This window comes from Oryctolagus cuniculus, chromosome 5 (assembly GCF_051225735.1).
Source record: "Oryctolagus cuniculus isolate XC-2025 breed Fujian yellow rabbit chromosome 5, ASM5122573v1, whole genome shotgun sequence".
Lineage (NCBI taxonomy): Eukaryota > Metazoa > Chordata > Mammalia > Lagomorpha > Leporidae > Oryctolagus > Oryctolagus cuniculus.
This window is the reverse complement of record NC_142871.1, coordinates 157506934-157524573: the sequence shown is the minus strand read 5'-3', so window position 1 is coordinate 157524573 and position 17640 is coordinate 157506934. Positions and strand designations below refer to the sequence as shown.

General features: G+C 53.7%; 1 protein-coding gene across 20 annotated transcripts in view; it reads left to right on the top strand.

The window, feature by feature from the left end:
- Nucleotides 1-17092, top strand: part of PHACTR1 (phosphatase and actin regulator 1) — a 581745-nt gene extending 564653 nt beyond the window's left edge. For all 20 annotated transcript variants that reach the window (XM_051855837.3, XM_051855839.3, XM_051855844.3 and 17 more), the window contains 5 exons: nt 4667-4722; nt 9773-9834; nt 13240-13380; nt 15749-15825; nt 16913-17092. In XM_051855837.3, coding sequence (XP_051711797.1) covers nt 4667-4722; nt 9773-9834; nt 13240-13380; nt 15749-15825; nt 16913-16928 — 352 coding nt within the window. In that variant the 3' untranslated portion in view covers nt 16929-17092. The remainder of the gene's footprint in view (nt 1-4666; nt 4723-9772; nt 9835-13239; nt 13381-15748; nt 15826-16912) is intronic.
- Nucleotides 17093-17640: the final 548 nt, after the last annotated feature.

The following is a 17640-nucleotide window of genomic DNA, read 5'->3' as shown; positions in this document are numbered from 1 at the left end:
GCTGCTACCCCATGTCAGAGCGCCAATTCAGGTCCCCACTGCTGTGCTTCCAGTCCAGCTCCCTGCTAATGCACCTGGGAAAGTAGTGGATGATGGCCCAAGTGCTTGGATCCCTGCCACCCAGGTAGGAGACCTGGATGAATTTCCTGGCTCCTGGCTTTAGCCTGGTCCAACCCCAGCCACTGTGGCCATTGAGAGAATAAACAGAGCAGATGGAAGATTCTCTCTCTCTCTCTCTCTCTCTCTCTCTCTCTCTCTCTTTCTCTCTCGGTTGGGTAGATTGAAAGACAAAGACATAGGAAAACAAAAGTTAGGATTCTTAAGACTTACTGATCCAGGCACCTCGACATCAGAAGGTCTTGGGGGCCAGGAGTGATGTGAGGGGAAGAAAGCGGAGGAGATGTGAGTGAGCGCACGTGTGTATCCGAGTTAACTGCAGCATGCACACTCAAGACATTCGGGCTCAGAGCTCAGAAAGGTGTAGTCTCTGCACGTGCCAGAGAGAACCAGTAGAGTCCATCCAATCCAGTGCACTGGACACCACTGGGCGACTCGTGACTGGGAAAGCCGTGTGGCTGTAGGAGACAGAATACTGCCGTCCCCTGTCCCCCAGGGATGTGGGTAAAGATGCCCACGTCCTAATCCCCAAATCTATTAATAGATAACCTCATATGGCAAGGAGGACTTTGCAGCTCTGATTAAGTTAATAATCTTGAGATGGAGGTTAACTGAATTAACCTACAGTGCCTAGAACCATTAGCTGATTTAATTATTATTTACCATTTGCCTAGAAAAGCACATAGGTCAGGCAGGGCCCAGTACCTTGTCCAAAGCAAGCAGTTTCAGAGCAGACGTGGGACCAGAACCCAGAACTCTGACTCCCACGCTGTTTAGTGCTTTAACATTGCCATGTCATATTCTCATTTTCCTTTCGAATCTCTTTTTCCAAGTCAAAGCCATGAATTGCGCACATTTCCTTCTGGAGAGTAAAGCTACGTTCTGTAGCTGTTACCACCCTTGCATTCTCAGACCCCTTGAAGGGAATAAAGCAAGTAGAGGACCTCACTGGACATCTCGCATGTTGGGCTGCAAGGCAGCCTGGTTAGCAACGGGATTTTCTCTGGCTATAGATCTGTCATTCCTAGTTTTGTCCCCTCTCCAAACCGGACCCAACAGAAAAACAGAAAGACCAGTGCAGAACCAGGCCCCATATCTGATAATGAATGGCTGGGCTCTGGGCACGGACCAGTGAATGACCATTCTACAGACATCCCCAGCCCGGGACTCCAACAAAGCCCTGGCCTGGCCTCCGAGGTGGATGCTCCCTCTGAATGTGCAGGACTTGTTCCAAACATGCCACTCCCGAAACTCGAGCGTGGTTTAAAGCTTGGGCATTGCTAGACCGGCTCAGAGAGGGATGCGTGCCTCGCTTATAAAAGCAGCGAGTCTTCTTGGAGAAAATAAACAGAAAGGTGAGAAAGAGCCTGTCAGAAAAGCATCCAAGGTGGGGCCAGGCGCTGCATTCCACACCTGTGACACCAGCTCCTCCTGCCACGTGCGAATGCACAGCCAGCCCTTGTCAGTGGGGACCCAGGGTGCCCGGATGGCAGCGCAAAGGAAAAAGCAGTTTCTTTCTCTCTACCCCCACACTCAACGCGGCACAGCTCCCCGTGGCCGGGGTGAGGGCTTTTCTCTGCACCCCGGGGGGCTCTCAGTGGACACGGACTGAGTATCTGGGCTCTCACCACCTGGAGAGCATCAGATCCCACAAGCTGGAGCTCAGGCCGGCAGAGGCTGCACCCCCTGCAGATGCCAGTCACAGCAGTGGGTTGTCACCCACCGGCTACCCAACAGCCCTCTTCTGGGGTTACAGGGAGTTCATTTGCTAGGAGGGCTCAGAGAAGGCAGGGAAATATATTTTTAAACTTTTTTGACTTATTTTTATTTATTTGAAAGGCAGAGACAGACAGAACTCTCCCAGCTGCTGGTTCACTCTCCAAATGCCCACAATGGCAGCGGCTGGGCCATGCCAAAGAGAGGAGCCTGAAACTCGATCTGGGTCTCCCACGTGGGTAGCAGGGGCTGGAGTCCTTGAGCCATCACTGCTGTCTTCCAGGGCATGCATTAGCCAGAAGCTAGACCTGGAAACCACGCCAGTACTCGAACCCAGGCACTCCGATGTGGGATGCAGACATCCCAGGCAGCGTCTTAACCGCTGCGCCTAATGCGCGCCCCTCAGTGGGATATTTCACTGAGCTTTACCAGTGTATTATAAAGGACGCAGAAGAGGCCGGTGCCGCGGCTCAATAGGCTAATCCTCCACCTAGCGGCGCCAACACACTGGGTTCTAGTCCCGGTCGGGGCGCCGGATTCTGTCCCGGTTGCCCCTCTTGCAGGCCAGCTCTCTGCTGTGGCCCGGGAGTGCAGTGGAGGATGGCCCAAGTGCTTGGGCCCTGCACCCCATGGGAGACCAGGAAAAGCACCTGGCTCCTGCCTTCGGATCAGCACGGTGCGCCGGCCGCAGCGCACCGGCCGTGGCGGCCATTGGAGGGTGTACCAACGGCAAAAGGAAGACCTTTCTCTCTGTCTCTCTCACTTCACTATCCACTCTGCCTGTCAAAAAATAAAAAATAAAATAAAAAAAAATAAAAAAGGTTGCAGGAGAAAAGCCGGGAAGCCGGGTGGAGCAAAGGAAAGAAGAAGGTGTGGGGTGGGAGACACAGCTGGTCCAAGTCCTCTGGCCACAGCACCCTCCCAGCACCTGCAGGCATTCTGCAACCTGCACTTCCCTCAAGTCTGTCCAAGAGTTTCCAGGGAGCCTAACCTTCAGCCTCCTCCTCCCCTTCCCAGAAGTGGGTGGGGCTGAGAGGCTCAACCCTCCAATCTCGTGGTCTTCCTGGCCACCTGCCCCGCCCCTCCCTAGTCACCACATTAGCATATCTCCTGCTGCCATGCAGGAATTCCAAGGCAGGGCCAAAGACCAAATGCATTTCACATTTATAGCACAGGGATGTTTTGAGGAGAGAATGACTAATAAGTGTGGAGGATGTTCTTAAAAGCTTAAGAACACCATGGAATACAATTTCCTATAGTCTCAGGGAGCTGCTGGTTTATTTATAAGACAGGTGTCTGCCACAGGTCCTCTCTCTGGCCTTAAAGCCCCTCCGGAACAGGTGCAGTAGTGATTCGGGAGTGTCACACACAGAAGCCGCTGCTGTCCACCCTGGGGCAGTAAAGAGGAATCCACGTGGCAGCGAGCAGTGAGTCCCACATCCCACACTGGGAGACTGCGTGGGCTTTACACAGCCGGGCCCAATCACCGTGTTTGGGTCAGCGACAGATGGCGTGCACAGAGGTGCTCCCCTCAGGCTGGAAATGGAGCGGAACGATCGGGCTCAGCGAGGACGCTCACTGTGACTGTGTGTTTGCATACACAAATGCTGAGCTTTCTGTTACACTTGCCTGCCATCTCCAGTTCAGGTCCCTGGCCTGGTGCACCTTAGCCCGGGTGCATAGCAGTAGGCTGAATCCCGTGCAGGTCAGCGTAAGGGAACTCTGTGATGTCTGTGCAACGAAACTGCCCAACACAGCATTTCCCAGAATGCGTCCTTGTGGCTAAGCATTGCGTGACTCTGTTTCTATGCAAGGATCCCTCTGCAGATCCCATGACGTACACGCCTTGCTAATTCTAGCTATCTGTGTGATATTTGTAGGGGGAGCGGGCTGACTGTAGCTTCCACACCAGCACCCCTCTTCACCCCCTAGGCTCCAGTGCAGGACTCTGGGGAAGCCCTATATCCATTCCCCAGTGTTCTCATCTCACACACCTTTCATCCCAATGGCAGAAGCAGACTGCTAGGAGTGGCAGGCTTGTCCCAGAATGCCCACGAGCTTCAAAGTACCAAAGTCCCTGTCCCTGCTCAGGCCCACTGTGCTGGTGTGGCTCATCCCTCGGGCCTTCCCGCACCCATGTCCTCTTGATGCCACTCCCATTCTCCCACCTATTGTCTGCCCCACCCCCCATCGCATCATAGAATGCCCTCGCTGTGAGGTTTCACTTGCATGGGCTAAATGGCATGCCCAGCCAACAAGAGTGTCATTTGTAGGCCTGTCCATTTGTCATCGCACGTCCTAATAAGGCTGTGCTGGTGGTGGGTGTGGACAAGAAGAAGAGCAGCCGTTGTTCTTTGCATGCGTCTCCCTGGGGCCCCCAGCCTCTCCGTGGCCTGACTGGATCGGTGCAAACCGAGCAAGGAGCAAGCTCCAGCCTCCGGGGTTGGGGCGGAGAAGGGCAAGAGGCCACGGTCTTGAAGTCGGGAGGCCACCAGGAAAGAAAAGGGCTTCTGTGAAGTGAGGAGTCCCAGGGAAGTTTCAATCCCTTGCCTGGGGCACCAGAGGCGCAGGGCTGGGGGGGAGGGGCCGGTGGAGGGAGGCGGGGAGGGGTCAGCCCTGCGTGACATGAGTGACATGACGCAGGGCGCCCTTCCTGGGCTTGAATTTGAGGAACTAAGGAGGCGTTCGTGGCGAGAGCCAGTCCTTCAGAGACAGCATGGAAGAAGAACGGCAGCCGCTGCCCGTGTCTCCTGAGTCTGCCGGGGAAGGGGAGGTTAATGACCCACGGAGGATATGATATGGTCCAAAAACTTTTCCTGGATTTTTTCCGTAGGCGGCTGAGCCAGAGGCCGACTGCGGAGGAGTTGGAACAGAGGAACATTCTGAAACGTGAGTGACTGGGCCCGTGGCGAGGACCCAATGGGGCAGGGGGCTGTGGCGGGGGGGTCTCACTGTGGGCGCCCCGGGTGTCTGCCTTGTACCTGTGAGGACACGACGGGGGAGCCCCTGCACTGGATGAGCCGTTGTCCTTGTGTGCTTGAACCCCAAAGACAGCTCCCCATAGGGAAGGCACGTTTGGGTCCACTCTGTGCCACCGGCCCGCTTTGTTCTTTAGAAGCCTACAGATGGAGGATGGTGAGCAGCTGTTTCCCTTCCGTGACCTAACACGAGAGCACTTCCATCAGACAGTGGGTGGGAAAATGGAATGAAAAGATAACGTGAATTTTCCACGGGCGACTTTGCAGCCACCTCCTATAAAGTCCGAGAGAAGCTGGAGGATGAGAGTGAGGAAGCTTCTTGTTCAATGGCTTTGAGGAAAGTCAGGTTCACCCTTAAGCCAAATTGTCTGTAAAACCCCGGATGTGAGATACAAGGCTTAAAAAAGGGAAATAGCCCTTTGAAAACAGGCCCTGGAAGAAAAAAAAAAAAAACCTGACTTTCCCTGGCAGCCGGCTGCTGTGGATAAAATTTCTTAAAGTCCACGAAAGTGTTTCCAAGGGGGAAGTGCTGTGTGTGCATCTCAGGGTTCCCCCAGCTGGCCAGGGGTTTGCCTGGTTGGCGCTGTCATTCAAGGAAAACTCCATACCGCCGAGGCTGCGGACAGCCAAGCCTCTTGTTCGTAATATTCTTTGTGTCCTGCACCAGAGAGTCCACCTGGTGCCAAAAATAATTTTTTTAAAAAAGAATACAAAACACTAAATCCAGCATTTCTTTCATGCACCTGAATGTGCCTCAGTTTAGAGGTAGATATTCAGTAATCCGTCAAAGCAGTGAGTTCACATGGGCTTGCTCTCACCACTGCTCTCCTCGGGAGAGTCCACAAGCTGTGTTCCCCGCGTGTTTCTCGCTGCCCTCTCCCTGACCTGACCTGCAGCCTTCTAACTTCTCGTTCGAGATGAGCAGAGCGTGCCCTGCGGGGTGCTGTAGAAGTGCAGTGTTCTATACGCACGCGTGTGCACACATACACACACACACCCCACAGTCCATCATGGGAAAGCTCAGACTGGGTGGCTGGGTGGCCTCGCTTCAGGGAAGCTGGGATGCTCTTGGTTGCTCTTTCTCCCCAGCTTCCCCGAGTTCTGGTCCCTGGGTCAGCCCTCCCGGCTTTGCTGAGGCTGGGTGTTGGGGTGGGAGGTCGGCACTCCCACCGCTCCAGTGCACACACCTGCTTGGCGGTTGCCTGGAGCGGCTTCCTGGCCCACTGCTCCACGCCCACACCACTTCCCCCACGCCCTGGAGAAGTTCTTTTCAGGATTGGCCTTCCTCCATTAATGAGCCTATTTTTTTTTTTTTTAAGATTTATTTATTTTATTTGAAAGTCAGAATTACACAGAGAGAGAAAGAGAGGCAGAGAGAGAGAGAGGTCTTCCATCCACTGGTTCACTCCCCAGTTGGCCGCAACGGCCGGAGCTGCACCAATTGGAAGCCAGGAGACAGGAGCGTCTTCCGGGTCTCCCACAGGGGTTCAGGGGCCCAAGGACTTGGGCCATCTTTTACTGCTTTCCCAGGCCCTAGCAGAGAGCTGGATCAGAAGAGGAGCCGGGACTAGAACCGGCGCCCATAGGGAATGCCGGCACTTCAGGCCAGGGCTTAACCCGCTGCGCCACAGCGCCGGCCCCAGGGTCTATTTTTTTTGTTTTGTTTTCTAATCAACAATCACCCTTCAAGGGCACCTTAAGATTCTAAGCTCAATAGGCTAAAAACAGAACCAGAACTTTCTCCATGTCTGATCCATGATCAGCTTTCCATTGCTGGGGAGAAAGAAAAGCCAAAAGGTGAACCACTAGTCCTGAAATGAGAAACCAGCTAAAGCACCTTCCTCCTCTCTCGGGCCGTGCACCCGCGGGCGTCTCCAACATGCCTCTGTTGACGTGTGTGTGGGTCCCTGGGTGGGTTACTCATGGGAGCAGCCCTCCCTCACAGGATCTACGGCTTCTGACCTGACGCCTAATGCAAAGAGGCTGCAAACCTCCCGGGAGCTACTCGGGTTTGAAAACCCAGCGCTTAGCTGCGCAAGGGTGCGGTTCCTACCAAGAGCCTTCCCTAAGGTGAAAACTCCCGAGAGCTGACAGGCGACAGGCATGTCCCTTGTGGTTGGGGTTTTGTGTTTTTTTTTTTTTTTTCCTGTCATTTGCTTGTACTGAGTTCAACCAGGGGGCGGTGGCCACCAAGGGGGTGTTTCCAAAGCTTGTTCCCACAGCTCTGTTCCTTCTTGGCCTGGCCAAAGAGCTGCCAACTGGGGAGCTGCCTGCCCGGATCCAAACAGGTTGCACACACACCTCCCACAGCGCTTTTCAAAAGTCTCCTTGTCTTCGCCGTGGGTTCTTATTTTTGCCTGCCTTCTATTTTTTTTATTATTATTATATGGCATCTGTAGAAGACATGTCTGCTAGGGTGAGGAGCCATGCTCCCAGAGTCGTCCTCTCAGTGGTTTTCTGGGCCTTAAATAAGCACAGGAGGAACAGGATGCAGGGGCCCCACTGAGTCTGGGCTGGGTTTCCGGCCCACCCCCCACCCCACCCCACCCCACCCCCGCCTGAGCCCACCGGCAGCCTTGCTCTGTGCAGCAGCCAATGAGAGCCTATGCACACGTGACCACATAATGAGCACACTCTGAGCGGGGGTGGGGGGCGCCCCGGCAATGCCATCACCGGCCTCAGCTGGCCGCCCTCCCCACTTGCCTGATGCAGTTGTCTTAGCGCACTCTGCCTGAGAGTCCATGACACTGGGTTTGTAAATGGCTCGGAAGTAAAGTGTAGGCTCCACCGGTGGTAGCCGCGGCCCCGCCCCTCTGAGGGACCCAGGAGACACGCGTAGATGAAGGCGCCACGCCCAGTCGCCTCTGAGGGCTGCCGACCTTCATGGCTCAGAAGGGGGCCTGTCAGGTCAGGAGTCTGAGGTCTATCTGTCACCAGTAACGAGAAGGTGGGCCAGCCCCAAGCCAACCATGAGGGCAGAAGCCAGAGAGCAGCACTGCACGTCCAACTCGATGGCTGTGTTGGGTGGGACCAGTCACTGCACCCCCCACTGCTTCCCTGTGGTCATTAACAAGCCAGGAGTGGGAGGCGGGGTGGACCCCACTATGCTGGGCTTCTGTACCTACTACCCACGTGCCCTCGAACTGCCTCCGGGCCGGGCGACCAGCTGTGTCCCTCCCATTCCTCTGCCACCTGCAAATGTGGCCGACTGGGCTCTTCCTGTTCTTGCTGTCTCCCACTTCATTCCCTAATAGGCTCATTCATGCTAAGTTGTTAATGGCTGACTAGTTCCATAGGTTTTTATCCCCGAGAGATGTGCCTTTTTTACAAATGTCACTGAGGTCTCCTGTCTTTGGGTCTTGCTGTCCACTGCCCAATTTATCTCTGAAAGATTAATTCATACTAAAATATTGCTGATGGACTAGTTGAATGGGTTTTTGTCTAAGAGAAATTTGGGTTTGTCAAGACTGCCCTGATAAGGGAGAAAGGATGGTTAAACTCCAAGGAGCTCTCACGGTGGAATAGTAAGGCCCTGGGGCCACCTCTGGGAACCCTGTCCCAAGCAGGATGTGGACATTTCCAAGGCTGCTCTGTACAAGGTCCCGACTGGGGGACACAGTCTGGGCAGTGAAATTGTGACCCTGGGGGGGTCACATAGGTCCTGAATTCCACTCCCCAGCTCCCATGTTTGTCGCAGTGGGAGATGTTGTCACCTTCTTCGTGGGTTGGCTGTGATGGTGGTGGCTGCCCTCCTGACTGGCCAGGAAGGGAGATTGAGGCAGTGGAGCCCACAGTTGCCACCCCGTTTCTCGGCACAGGGGTTCCCCACCTGTAAAGACCTGTCCCATCCTAAGACAATCAGAAGCCACAGCTGAGTTACCAGTGGGCACCCATGCAGCCAGGGGACTGATTTCTCAAAGAACAGCTGAGCGAGTGTGGTTTTAAGGATCATGGCGATCCCTGTTCCCCATGCCAAAATCAAGCAGTGGTTTCCTTTATCCATTGCTCTTGGAGACGGAGGGTGGGGTGAGAGTGCCAGGCTCCTTGGGCACTGGTCTGTCCGAGACTTTTGTTCAACACTAGCCCGGTATCCCTGTCTCCTTATAGGGACTGGTATTTCCCAGAAGGGCAGTGTTCTACCCAAGGTCACACAGCTGCCCTGGAGAAATGAACCACCTTCTCTGTCCTCCACATCTCTGCTCCCTTCCCTAGGCCCTCTTCCCTACGGCTCTTACCCAATCTGATGAGTAAGTCACCCACATGTTAATCTGAGAACGTTTAGGCTGTGCAGTCTGCTCTCCTAAGACACTCCTTACAAGTCTAAATGCAGGCCATTGTATCCCACACCCTGGCCTCACACACCTTCTGTGGACTTCTTGGAAGATTCAAAGAATTAATGGAATCAGGGCTTGTGAAAGGTGAGCGTTTTGAAGTTTCTCTCGGAGCAGCCAGCCTTGCGCTTGGCCCTGGCCCTGCCCTGTTCTCCTTGGACGGCAAGTCCAGACCAGTCTTCATTCAGTTCTTCCCCCATGAGTGTGCCAGACACGCAGCCCCCATCACCAGGAGCCCCCTTCTGTCTCTGTGGAGCCCAAGAGGGAGTGAGGGAGGCCCATGTCCTGTTGTCAAATGCTCCTCCCAACAGCACTGCCGGGCTGCTTGCCTTGTAGCCACATTTCTCAAGCCAGGTCCCTGCCTGGGGACTCGAAGCCCCACGTGATGAAGGACAACAAAAGGAAAAAGCCAACCTGCTCACCAGCAACTTGAAACAATGCAGTTAGTTTGGAAAGCGTCCCCACAGACACAAGGGTGGCCCAGCAAGGGGACGCATGGGAGTTTCTCTCTCTCTCTCTTCCCCTTTTTCAAGCAGGTGCTTGGCCTAGAGCCTGCCCTAGGGGTCAGAGGATGCACCTGTAGGTGACACTGTGTACCAAAGTAAAAAGCATCTTAAATATTTCTTACAGCTCGGAATGAACAAGAGGAACAAGAAGAGAAAAGAGAGATCAAGAGAAGGCTGACTCGGAAGGTGAGACGTGGTTCTCCGTGCCAAGAGCTTGGACGGGAGAGGCTGGGACACTGCCCCCTCCCCCTTAGCCTTCTTGTACCAGCCTTGGTGGCCCTGTGCCTGCCTGGCTTATCGCTTCCCCTCCTCGGATGCCCTGGCACCATAAGACTCCTCCAGGGGTGCCCTGGCCAACTCAGCTCGCCGACCCTTCGTCCTTTTGGCTGGGGACATTCAGTGTCACTTGGTTTTGTGGCTCCCACCTGCACCCGAGCAACTTGACGTCCGTTGCATCGTATTTTCAGTTACACTAAATACAATTCAACAGTAAGTACAATTTCAAGCCCCCAGAAATTCATTATGAAAATCAGTAGTTCGAGGAGAATCTGACTGTTTGCTACAGCCCTGGGAAACAGTGGGTCTTTGCTGTTTTCCTGAATACTGTCTTTTCACTATGAGCTAAGAACTATTTGACTGTATTGGGCTAAGTCCAAACTGAGTGACTGGATTAGGAAGATGTCAAAAAGACTGATACATGCCATGTAGATGTTTGAAAATACGTATAGATAGAGCTCATAAAACTGGTCATTTTAGGTATTTTTAACCCCCAAAATGCATGGTTTGACAAGGTCATGGACATCTGTATGACTCTTGCCCTGTAGCAAGAACCTCTTTCAGAACAGATGCCCTGTTGAGACTTTTCCTGGGTGATGTTGAACGTTTAATTGATTGATGACACACAAGATGCCACAGTATCTTCTATCTTACTGCAGTGTTTTTAAGACACTCAAATCATAGAGAGGGTTAAGAGGCCCATTACGATGAGCTTTTAAAAGGCTTATTAGTGAATTTTTTGCCCTAAAATTATCAGGCAAAGGAAGAAATTCAGAGACCTTGGACTAGCCCCATGATCAAGGTGACCATTTGTATTTCTCATTACTTTTTGTTTTTCCTCAGAACATCCCAAGCATCTGGTGACAAACCAAAGATCAGCCCAATTAAAAAGGAGTAGGCGTGTAATCACTCACATGGCCAGCAGGGTATCACCCTGCTGTGGCCTGGCACAGAGCTACGTGAGCTCACCGCAGGCCAGGGCTGACCCCTGCACATCCCTGAGACCACCTAGACTTTAGACATGGTGCATGCAGTCCCTGTAGCTGATAGCAAAAAGGATGGGAGAACTGTGTGAGCTAGTCCCAAGTGTGTCCTTGACCATGAGGCTATGAGGGAGGGACCAGTCGTAACCCCTCATTTCTCATACCAAGAGGCCTAGACATTCAGAAAAACATTTAAATCAGGTTTTCATCAAGGTTATTGGAGTTGATTACTGGAACCCCAAAATGTTCCCACACGTTAAAATTGCTTGCTAAAAGATAATCATAGAAAAACACTTCATTTATAGAATTTTTAGCCTTAAAAAAGATCGTGTGATTTTGCAGAGAAAAACTTGACTAATCGCAGAATGTGCTGATGGGCGAGGGAGGGTGTTTCTCCCCACACCCGTCTCCCCTAGGTGGGGGTACTCCAGGGTTTCTAGTGACCTGTGACATGCAGCCTTGGGGAACCCATGGTTTCCTGGACAGGGCAGCCAGAATGTCCAGGGCTACCTCAGGACAGCCCAGAACCAGCTCAAAGAGGAGCTCTGTGCAGTGCAGGCCAGTGGGCCAGCTCCGCTTGCCACCAGACATCGATCCCCAGAGCATCCCACCATTGGCCAAGAAGGAGCTGCCAGAGGCGCCTCGGTCCTGGCCAGGGCTCGGGGGACCCACCACCAGCGTGGTTAGTAGCACTGTGTTAGGCTGTCGTCTCATCGGGCTCTGCTGCAGCGGTAGCAAGTTGGGGCATTTCAGCACCAACCAGGGCATCTGGCAGCTGCGCGACACAGAGCGAAAACAGCCAGGGTGGTTCAGATTCCCTGTGTGCGTGTGCGTGTTCCAGGCCTGAGCGGTGAGACTCGTATCTGACTACGTCTTCCATGAATGACGTTCATCAGCAGAGCAGGGCTTGGAGGGAAGATGGCTTTTAAGTAACATGGGTGGAGGCCGGCGCCACGGCTCACTAGGCTAATCCTCTGCCTTGTGGCATCAGCACACCGGGTTCTAGTCCCGGTTGGGGCACTGGATTCTGTCCCGGTTGCCCCTCTTCCAGGCCAGCTCTCTGCTGTGGCCAGGGAGTGCAGTGGAGGATGGCCCAGGTGCTTGGGCCCTGCACACCATGGGAGACCAGGAAAAGCACCTGGCTCCTGCCTTCGGATCAGCTCGGTGCGCTGGCCGCAGCACGCCGGCCGCGGCGGCCATTGGAGGGTGAACCAACGGCAAAAGGAAGACCTTTCTCTCTGTCTCTCTGTCTCTCTCTCTCACTGTCCACTCTGCCTGTCAAAAAAAAAAAGTAACATGGGTGGAGCATGAATTGACAGCCTCCTAGGGTAGCTCCAGAAGCCAACCTGGTGGCCCGAAAAGATGATGGAAACGTCAGCCTCGTGTTGCTCAGGCACACAGGACGGAGGCTCACGGGCAGAGCAGGAGATGGTTAACAAAACAAGGGCTCTCCTTTGCCTGTCTCCTTCCTCGCTCCTGCGACTCTTCACCAGAGACCCATTCAAAGGACCAGTCCCGGGTATCCCAGCATCTCCTTGTTCTGTATCCATGGACCCACCTTCCACTTGAACTTCACAAGGAGGCTGTTAGAAACTTTTGCTCTGAAATCTCAGAAGCCACCAATTTTGCCATTCCTGCCATACCCAGAGCTTGCATACTGTGTGCAACAAGTGAGGGTCCTTGAAAAAGTTTGTGGAATCAGGAATTAAAAGGTAGGCTTGTTCTGGTGCAGAAATTTCTTGAAATCCATGCCTACAAGAGGTCTTCAAAGAAGTTCACAAAAATCTGTTTTATGACCAATTTATGCCTTCATTTCAAAATTTCTCTGCATCAGAATAAATTGATCTTTTAATTCCATTTTCCACAGACTTCCTGAAGGACTCTCACACACTTTTGTATATTTAAAACACAGGGGGCAAGCATGCATACATGTGTGTGATGCATTAGAAACCCATCTTACAGAGAGCACTGAATTGAGCACACAGATATAGACCCACAGATCCAGGCAGGTCAGCATCATTGGACGAGGTTCCTGTCACCTAGCAGGACAGGACTGACCCAGGGACCCCCGGCAGGCACCCAGAGCCCCACAGAAGGACAGGCAAATAGTAAAGACATACTGCAGTGAGATGGACAAAGGCAGACCAGCTGGCCCTCTGGCTAGGCCTGGGCCAGGCCTCTGAGAGCCCTGGAAAGACCCGTTGGTTCTCAAGGTCACGGTCCTTGGTCTCTCCCCTGCCGCACACTCGCTGTGTGATCCGCTCACTGCCTCTCTGGGCCTTGCTTTCGGCTGGCACTAAAGGACCTGGTCCCTCTCGCTCCCTCCCTGCAGCTCAGTCAGAGGCCCACGGTGGAAGAACTGCGGGAACGGAAGATCCTCATCCGTTTCAGTGACTACGTGGAGGTGGCCGATGCTCAGGACTATGACCGCCGGGCAGACAAGCCGTGGACCCGCCTCACCGCTGCCGACAAAGTAAGCCCAGGGGGCGGGGAGACGGGAGGGGCCCAGATGAAGCCCGCTGGTCCTTCCTGACTCTAACCCAGGCACTGTGAGGTCCCAGAGGGCCAAGGGACCTTTAAATGTATAGTCCAGGTGGGCGGGCACTTGGCCCAGCTGTTAGGACTCCAGTCAGGACCTCAGCGTCCCACATCACAGCATCCCACCTCCCGAAGCCAGTTTCCTGCCAGTGTAGACCCCGGGAGGCAGCAGTGATGGCTCAGGTAACTGGGTTCCTGCCACACAGGAAGACCTGGATTCCGATGCCGGCTCCTGGCTTCAGTCTCTGCTCAGCCCTGGTCATTGCTGGCATTTGAGGGGTGAACAGCAGTTGGAGTCTGTCTCCCTCTCCTCTCTGTCTCTCTGTCTCTCTCCCCCCACCCTACCTCTCAATTCATTTTTATAAAAATGCAGCCCTCAATAATGACTGTACCCAGCTTGTGACTGGCAGTGGAGCCTCGGGAGGAGATGACAGAGTCAGCCTCCCCACCATGGTCCTCCCTGCGGAGACTGGGGGGACAGGGACCTCCTCGTGCCTTCCTGCACTCCAGGGGGAGTTGGTTCCCCTACACACAGCCCAGCAGGAGGCCCCCCAGCCCCTGTTGCCTGGATCAAGGCATAGCTGGAAGCTCAGGCACAGGCCGGCTGCCGTACTTGGCGGGGCTGCAGGAGCTGGACGCAGAAAGACTGCTCCCAGAACTCTGTGCTGGGTCAGGCCATGGGTCCCAATCCCGCCTCTGTAAACACAGCGCCCGTCTCCTCCCTGTACAGAAACTCGGGGTGAGCCACCACCACAATGCGGCAGGCAGGCAGATAGACCAGGGCCCCAGCAAGTGTGTCATCGAAATGTGAACAGACCAAAGAGCGGAGACTCTTATTCTCTCTTTAAAAAAATTATTTGTTTGAAAGGCAGAGTGGCAGAGAGGAAGGGAAAGCAAGAGAGAGAGAGAGATCCTCAGTCACTCCCCAGGTTCACTCCCCCAGATGGCTGCAACAGCCAGGGCTGGGCCAGGCCAAAGCCAAGAGCCAGGGTCTCCCACGTGGATGCAGGGGCCCAAGCACTTGGGCCATTCTCCATTGCTCTCCCAGGTGCTTCAACTGGGAGCTGGATTGGACGTGGAGCAGCTGGGACTTGAACCTGCACCCATATGGGATGCTGGCATTGAAAGCGGTGATTTAACCCGCAGCTCTACCATGCCAGCCCCCATGTATGAGGTTCTCTGCAGGAAATCTCTTACAGTGAAATGCATCCCCTCAGGGTCAGTAAGGTTATAAAAGAGCTAAGGCCTTGCGAATGCAAGGGAAGGTGGCAGCTGGCCGTCTCCTCTTCTTCTTTCTGAAAATGTCCATCTTGAGGCATTGCTTGCCTGTGGTTTGTTTACCTAAAGAGGAAGAGAAATTAACATTTTTGAATGTTTTTTTTCTCAGTCTTGTAGCCATTGCTCAAAGCATTTTTGTTATTTTATTTATTATTTGAGAAGCAGAGAGAGAAAGGGGGACAGATAGACAAATAAGAGTTCACATCTGCTGGTTCATCCCCCAAATGCTCAAAACAGCCTCGGGCCAGGGCCAAGGGTGAGGCCATGGAGCTAGGACCTCAATCCAGGTCCCGCCAGGTAGGTGACAGACACTGAATCACTTGAGCCAACCTGCTGCCTCCCAGAGTACACGTTAGCAGGAAGCTGGAGTCAGGAGCTGGATATGGAACCCAGATAATCCAACGTGGGACACCTGCAGCTTACCCTCTAGGTCGGACATCCTCTCCTGAACTCAGCATTTAGATGGGTATTCAGGACCCTATAGAGGAAGAAAAAGATGCCTGGGCAATATCCGATCTGGCATTGCAGCATCAGGGAATCTTAGCACTTTCTAAAGAACAGCGCTGCCCAGGGATTTGGGCACAGTGGTTGAGATGGTGCCTGGAACAGCGCGTCCCATATGGGAGAGCCTGGTTCAAGTCTCAGATTCCCTTCTGATTCCAGCTTCCTACCTGGTGCATGCCTCGGGAGGCTGCAGGTGATGGCTTACATAGTTGGGTCCCTGCCACACACATGGGAGACCCTGACTGAGTTCTAGGGTCTTGGCCTTGGCCTGGCTCAGCCCTGGTTGTTGCAAGCTTTTGGGGAGTGAACCAGCTGATGTTGGAGGATCTCTGTCTGTCTTGTCTCCATCTCTTTCTCTTTGCCTTTCAAATTAAAAAAAAAAATTTAAAGGACATTTTAGGTGATTTTTTTTCCTTTCCAGGAGTGTGACTTTGTGGAAGGAAAAAATAGTTCCAAATGAAATAAAGGCACCCATTTCCAGCTGCCTCTTCTGTACTCTTACGGACTTGTCTTCCTTTCAGGCTGCCATCCGGAAGGAGCTCAATGAATTCAAAAGCACCGAGATGGAGGTTCATGAGCTGAGCAGACACTTAACAAGGTCAGCATGGAGCCCTGCGCTTTCTCTTCCTTCTCTTTTCCCCCTCACACTGAAACATCTGCCTCCAAGCACAGCGCCGTGGTGCCACGCCTGGGTGGGTCACAGGCGGCCTGAGTGTGTGCCGGGCGAGAAGGGAGAAGCAAGGTCAAGATGAAGTTCCTCTCTGGCTGGCAGAGACCAGGCTCAGACTCTGCAGCTTCCTGAAAGCCTGGGTTCTAATCCAGGCCGGCAGAAGGTCTGCTGGTCGCCAGGCCGCCAGGAGCCCCAAAGGAGCTTTTTATGAAAACTGAAGCCGAGGGGGAAAAAGAGCGTTGCCAATTAACCATCAGTCAGCAGAAGCCAACTGGGGCAAAATCCAAATCCACACGGGGCTTCCAAAGTGCATTTGCTTCTCTTGTTCATTGTCCCAGACAGTCCTGGGTGGTGAGATTAGGGCAAATAGAGGCACGGAGCAAGTCAAGGGTGGCTTTTTTTTTTTTTTTAAGATTTTATTTATTTGAGAGGCAGAGTTATAGACAGTGAGAGGGAGAGACAGAGAGAAAGGTCTTCCTTCCATTGGTTCACTCCCCAAATGGCCACCACGGCCGGCGCTGCACCGATTGGAAGCCAGGAGCCAGGTGCTTCTTCCTGGTCTCCCATGCAGGTGCAGGGCCCAAGCACTTGGGCCATCCTCCCCTGCCCTCCCGGGCCACTGGGTCCAGAACGGGCGCCCATATGGGATGCCGGTGCCGCAGGCAGGGGATTAACCCACTGCGCCACGGTGCCGCCCCGTCAAAGGCTTCTATAAGGTCACATGGCCGCTGAGTGACAAAGCCGCTGACTTAATTCTCACAGCTGTCTCCTTTGGTGAACATTGACAGAGATGGGACTTACGGAGTAGTTAGTGCCTGCGCTCAGAGGCTGAGCCCAGGTTGACAGCGCAGGCTGCAGCTACCAGGGGTCTCCCGTGGGGATGTGCCTAGGGGGACAGGTTGGTGACTCCCTGGTACTCCCAGGGACAGGGCCTCCTGAGGACAGACAGGTTGCATTGTCAATGCCACTGCCTTTGGCAACCCCTCAGTCTTGACTTAGTGCTCTGTTTCCCTAGGTTCCACCGACCTTAACAGTCGAATTCCTCTTGAGTGCTATGCTGTCTTCAAAACATAAATTTATAAGAACCATAAGTGCTGGTATTTATTCACTCCCCATTATGATGTAAATCTTCTGAACTGCCTTTTTTAAAAAAAAAAAAGAAGAAGAAGAAAAATAAAAGGAAACACAATCAGGATTCTATGTGTGGAAAAAGCAATGGGGACCACTCCACGGTCAGAGCTGCTGGCGCCACGTCTGATTCTGAAACGTGTCACACCCCCGGCGGGGCCCCCAACCGAAGACTTCTCAGCAGGTGGCACAGTCCTCGTCCCCTCCGTCTGTCCCAGCAGGCTCCAACTTCACTTCCTCTCCTGTGAACCTCAAGATTGTCTCCTGAGGCCAAAGAATGCAGAGACCCGAGGAGGACGTGGGGCAGAAAGGTCATGACCCGGCTGACCTTCCCGACTCCGCCCAATGCATCATCTTGTAGGGGGTTCTTTGGGGGAGTGACGGGAGGGAGGGAGTGCCTCTCGGTGGTCCCTGTCCCTTTTTCTTCTTGCAACCATTGCCCGCACAGGGGACGAAAGGGCAGCGCCCTCGGGGAGGGGTCTGTGGTTTCCTAGGAGGGTGCGTGCTCTCAGCGTGCAAGGCTGCACTATGAGCCCAGCCTGCCCCTCCAGTCTGAGCCGAGCCATACTGCTGGAGACTGGGTCAGGAGAGCGAAGGGTCCAGGTCCCCTGCTCT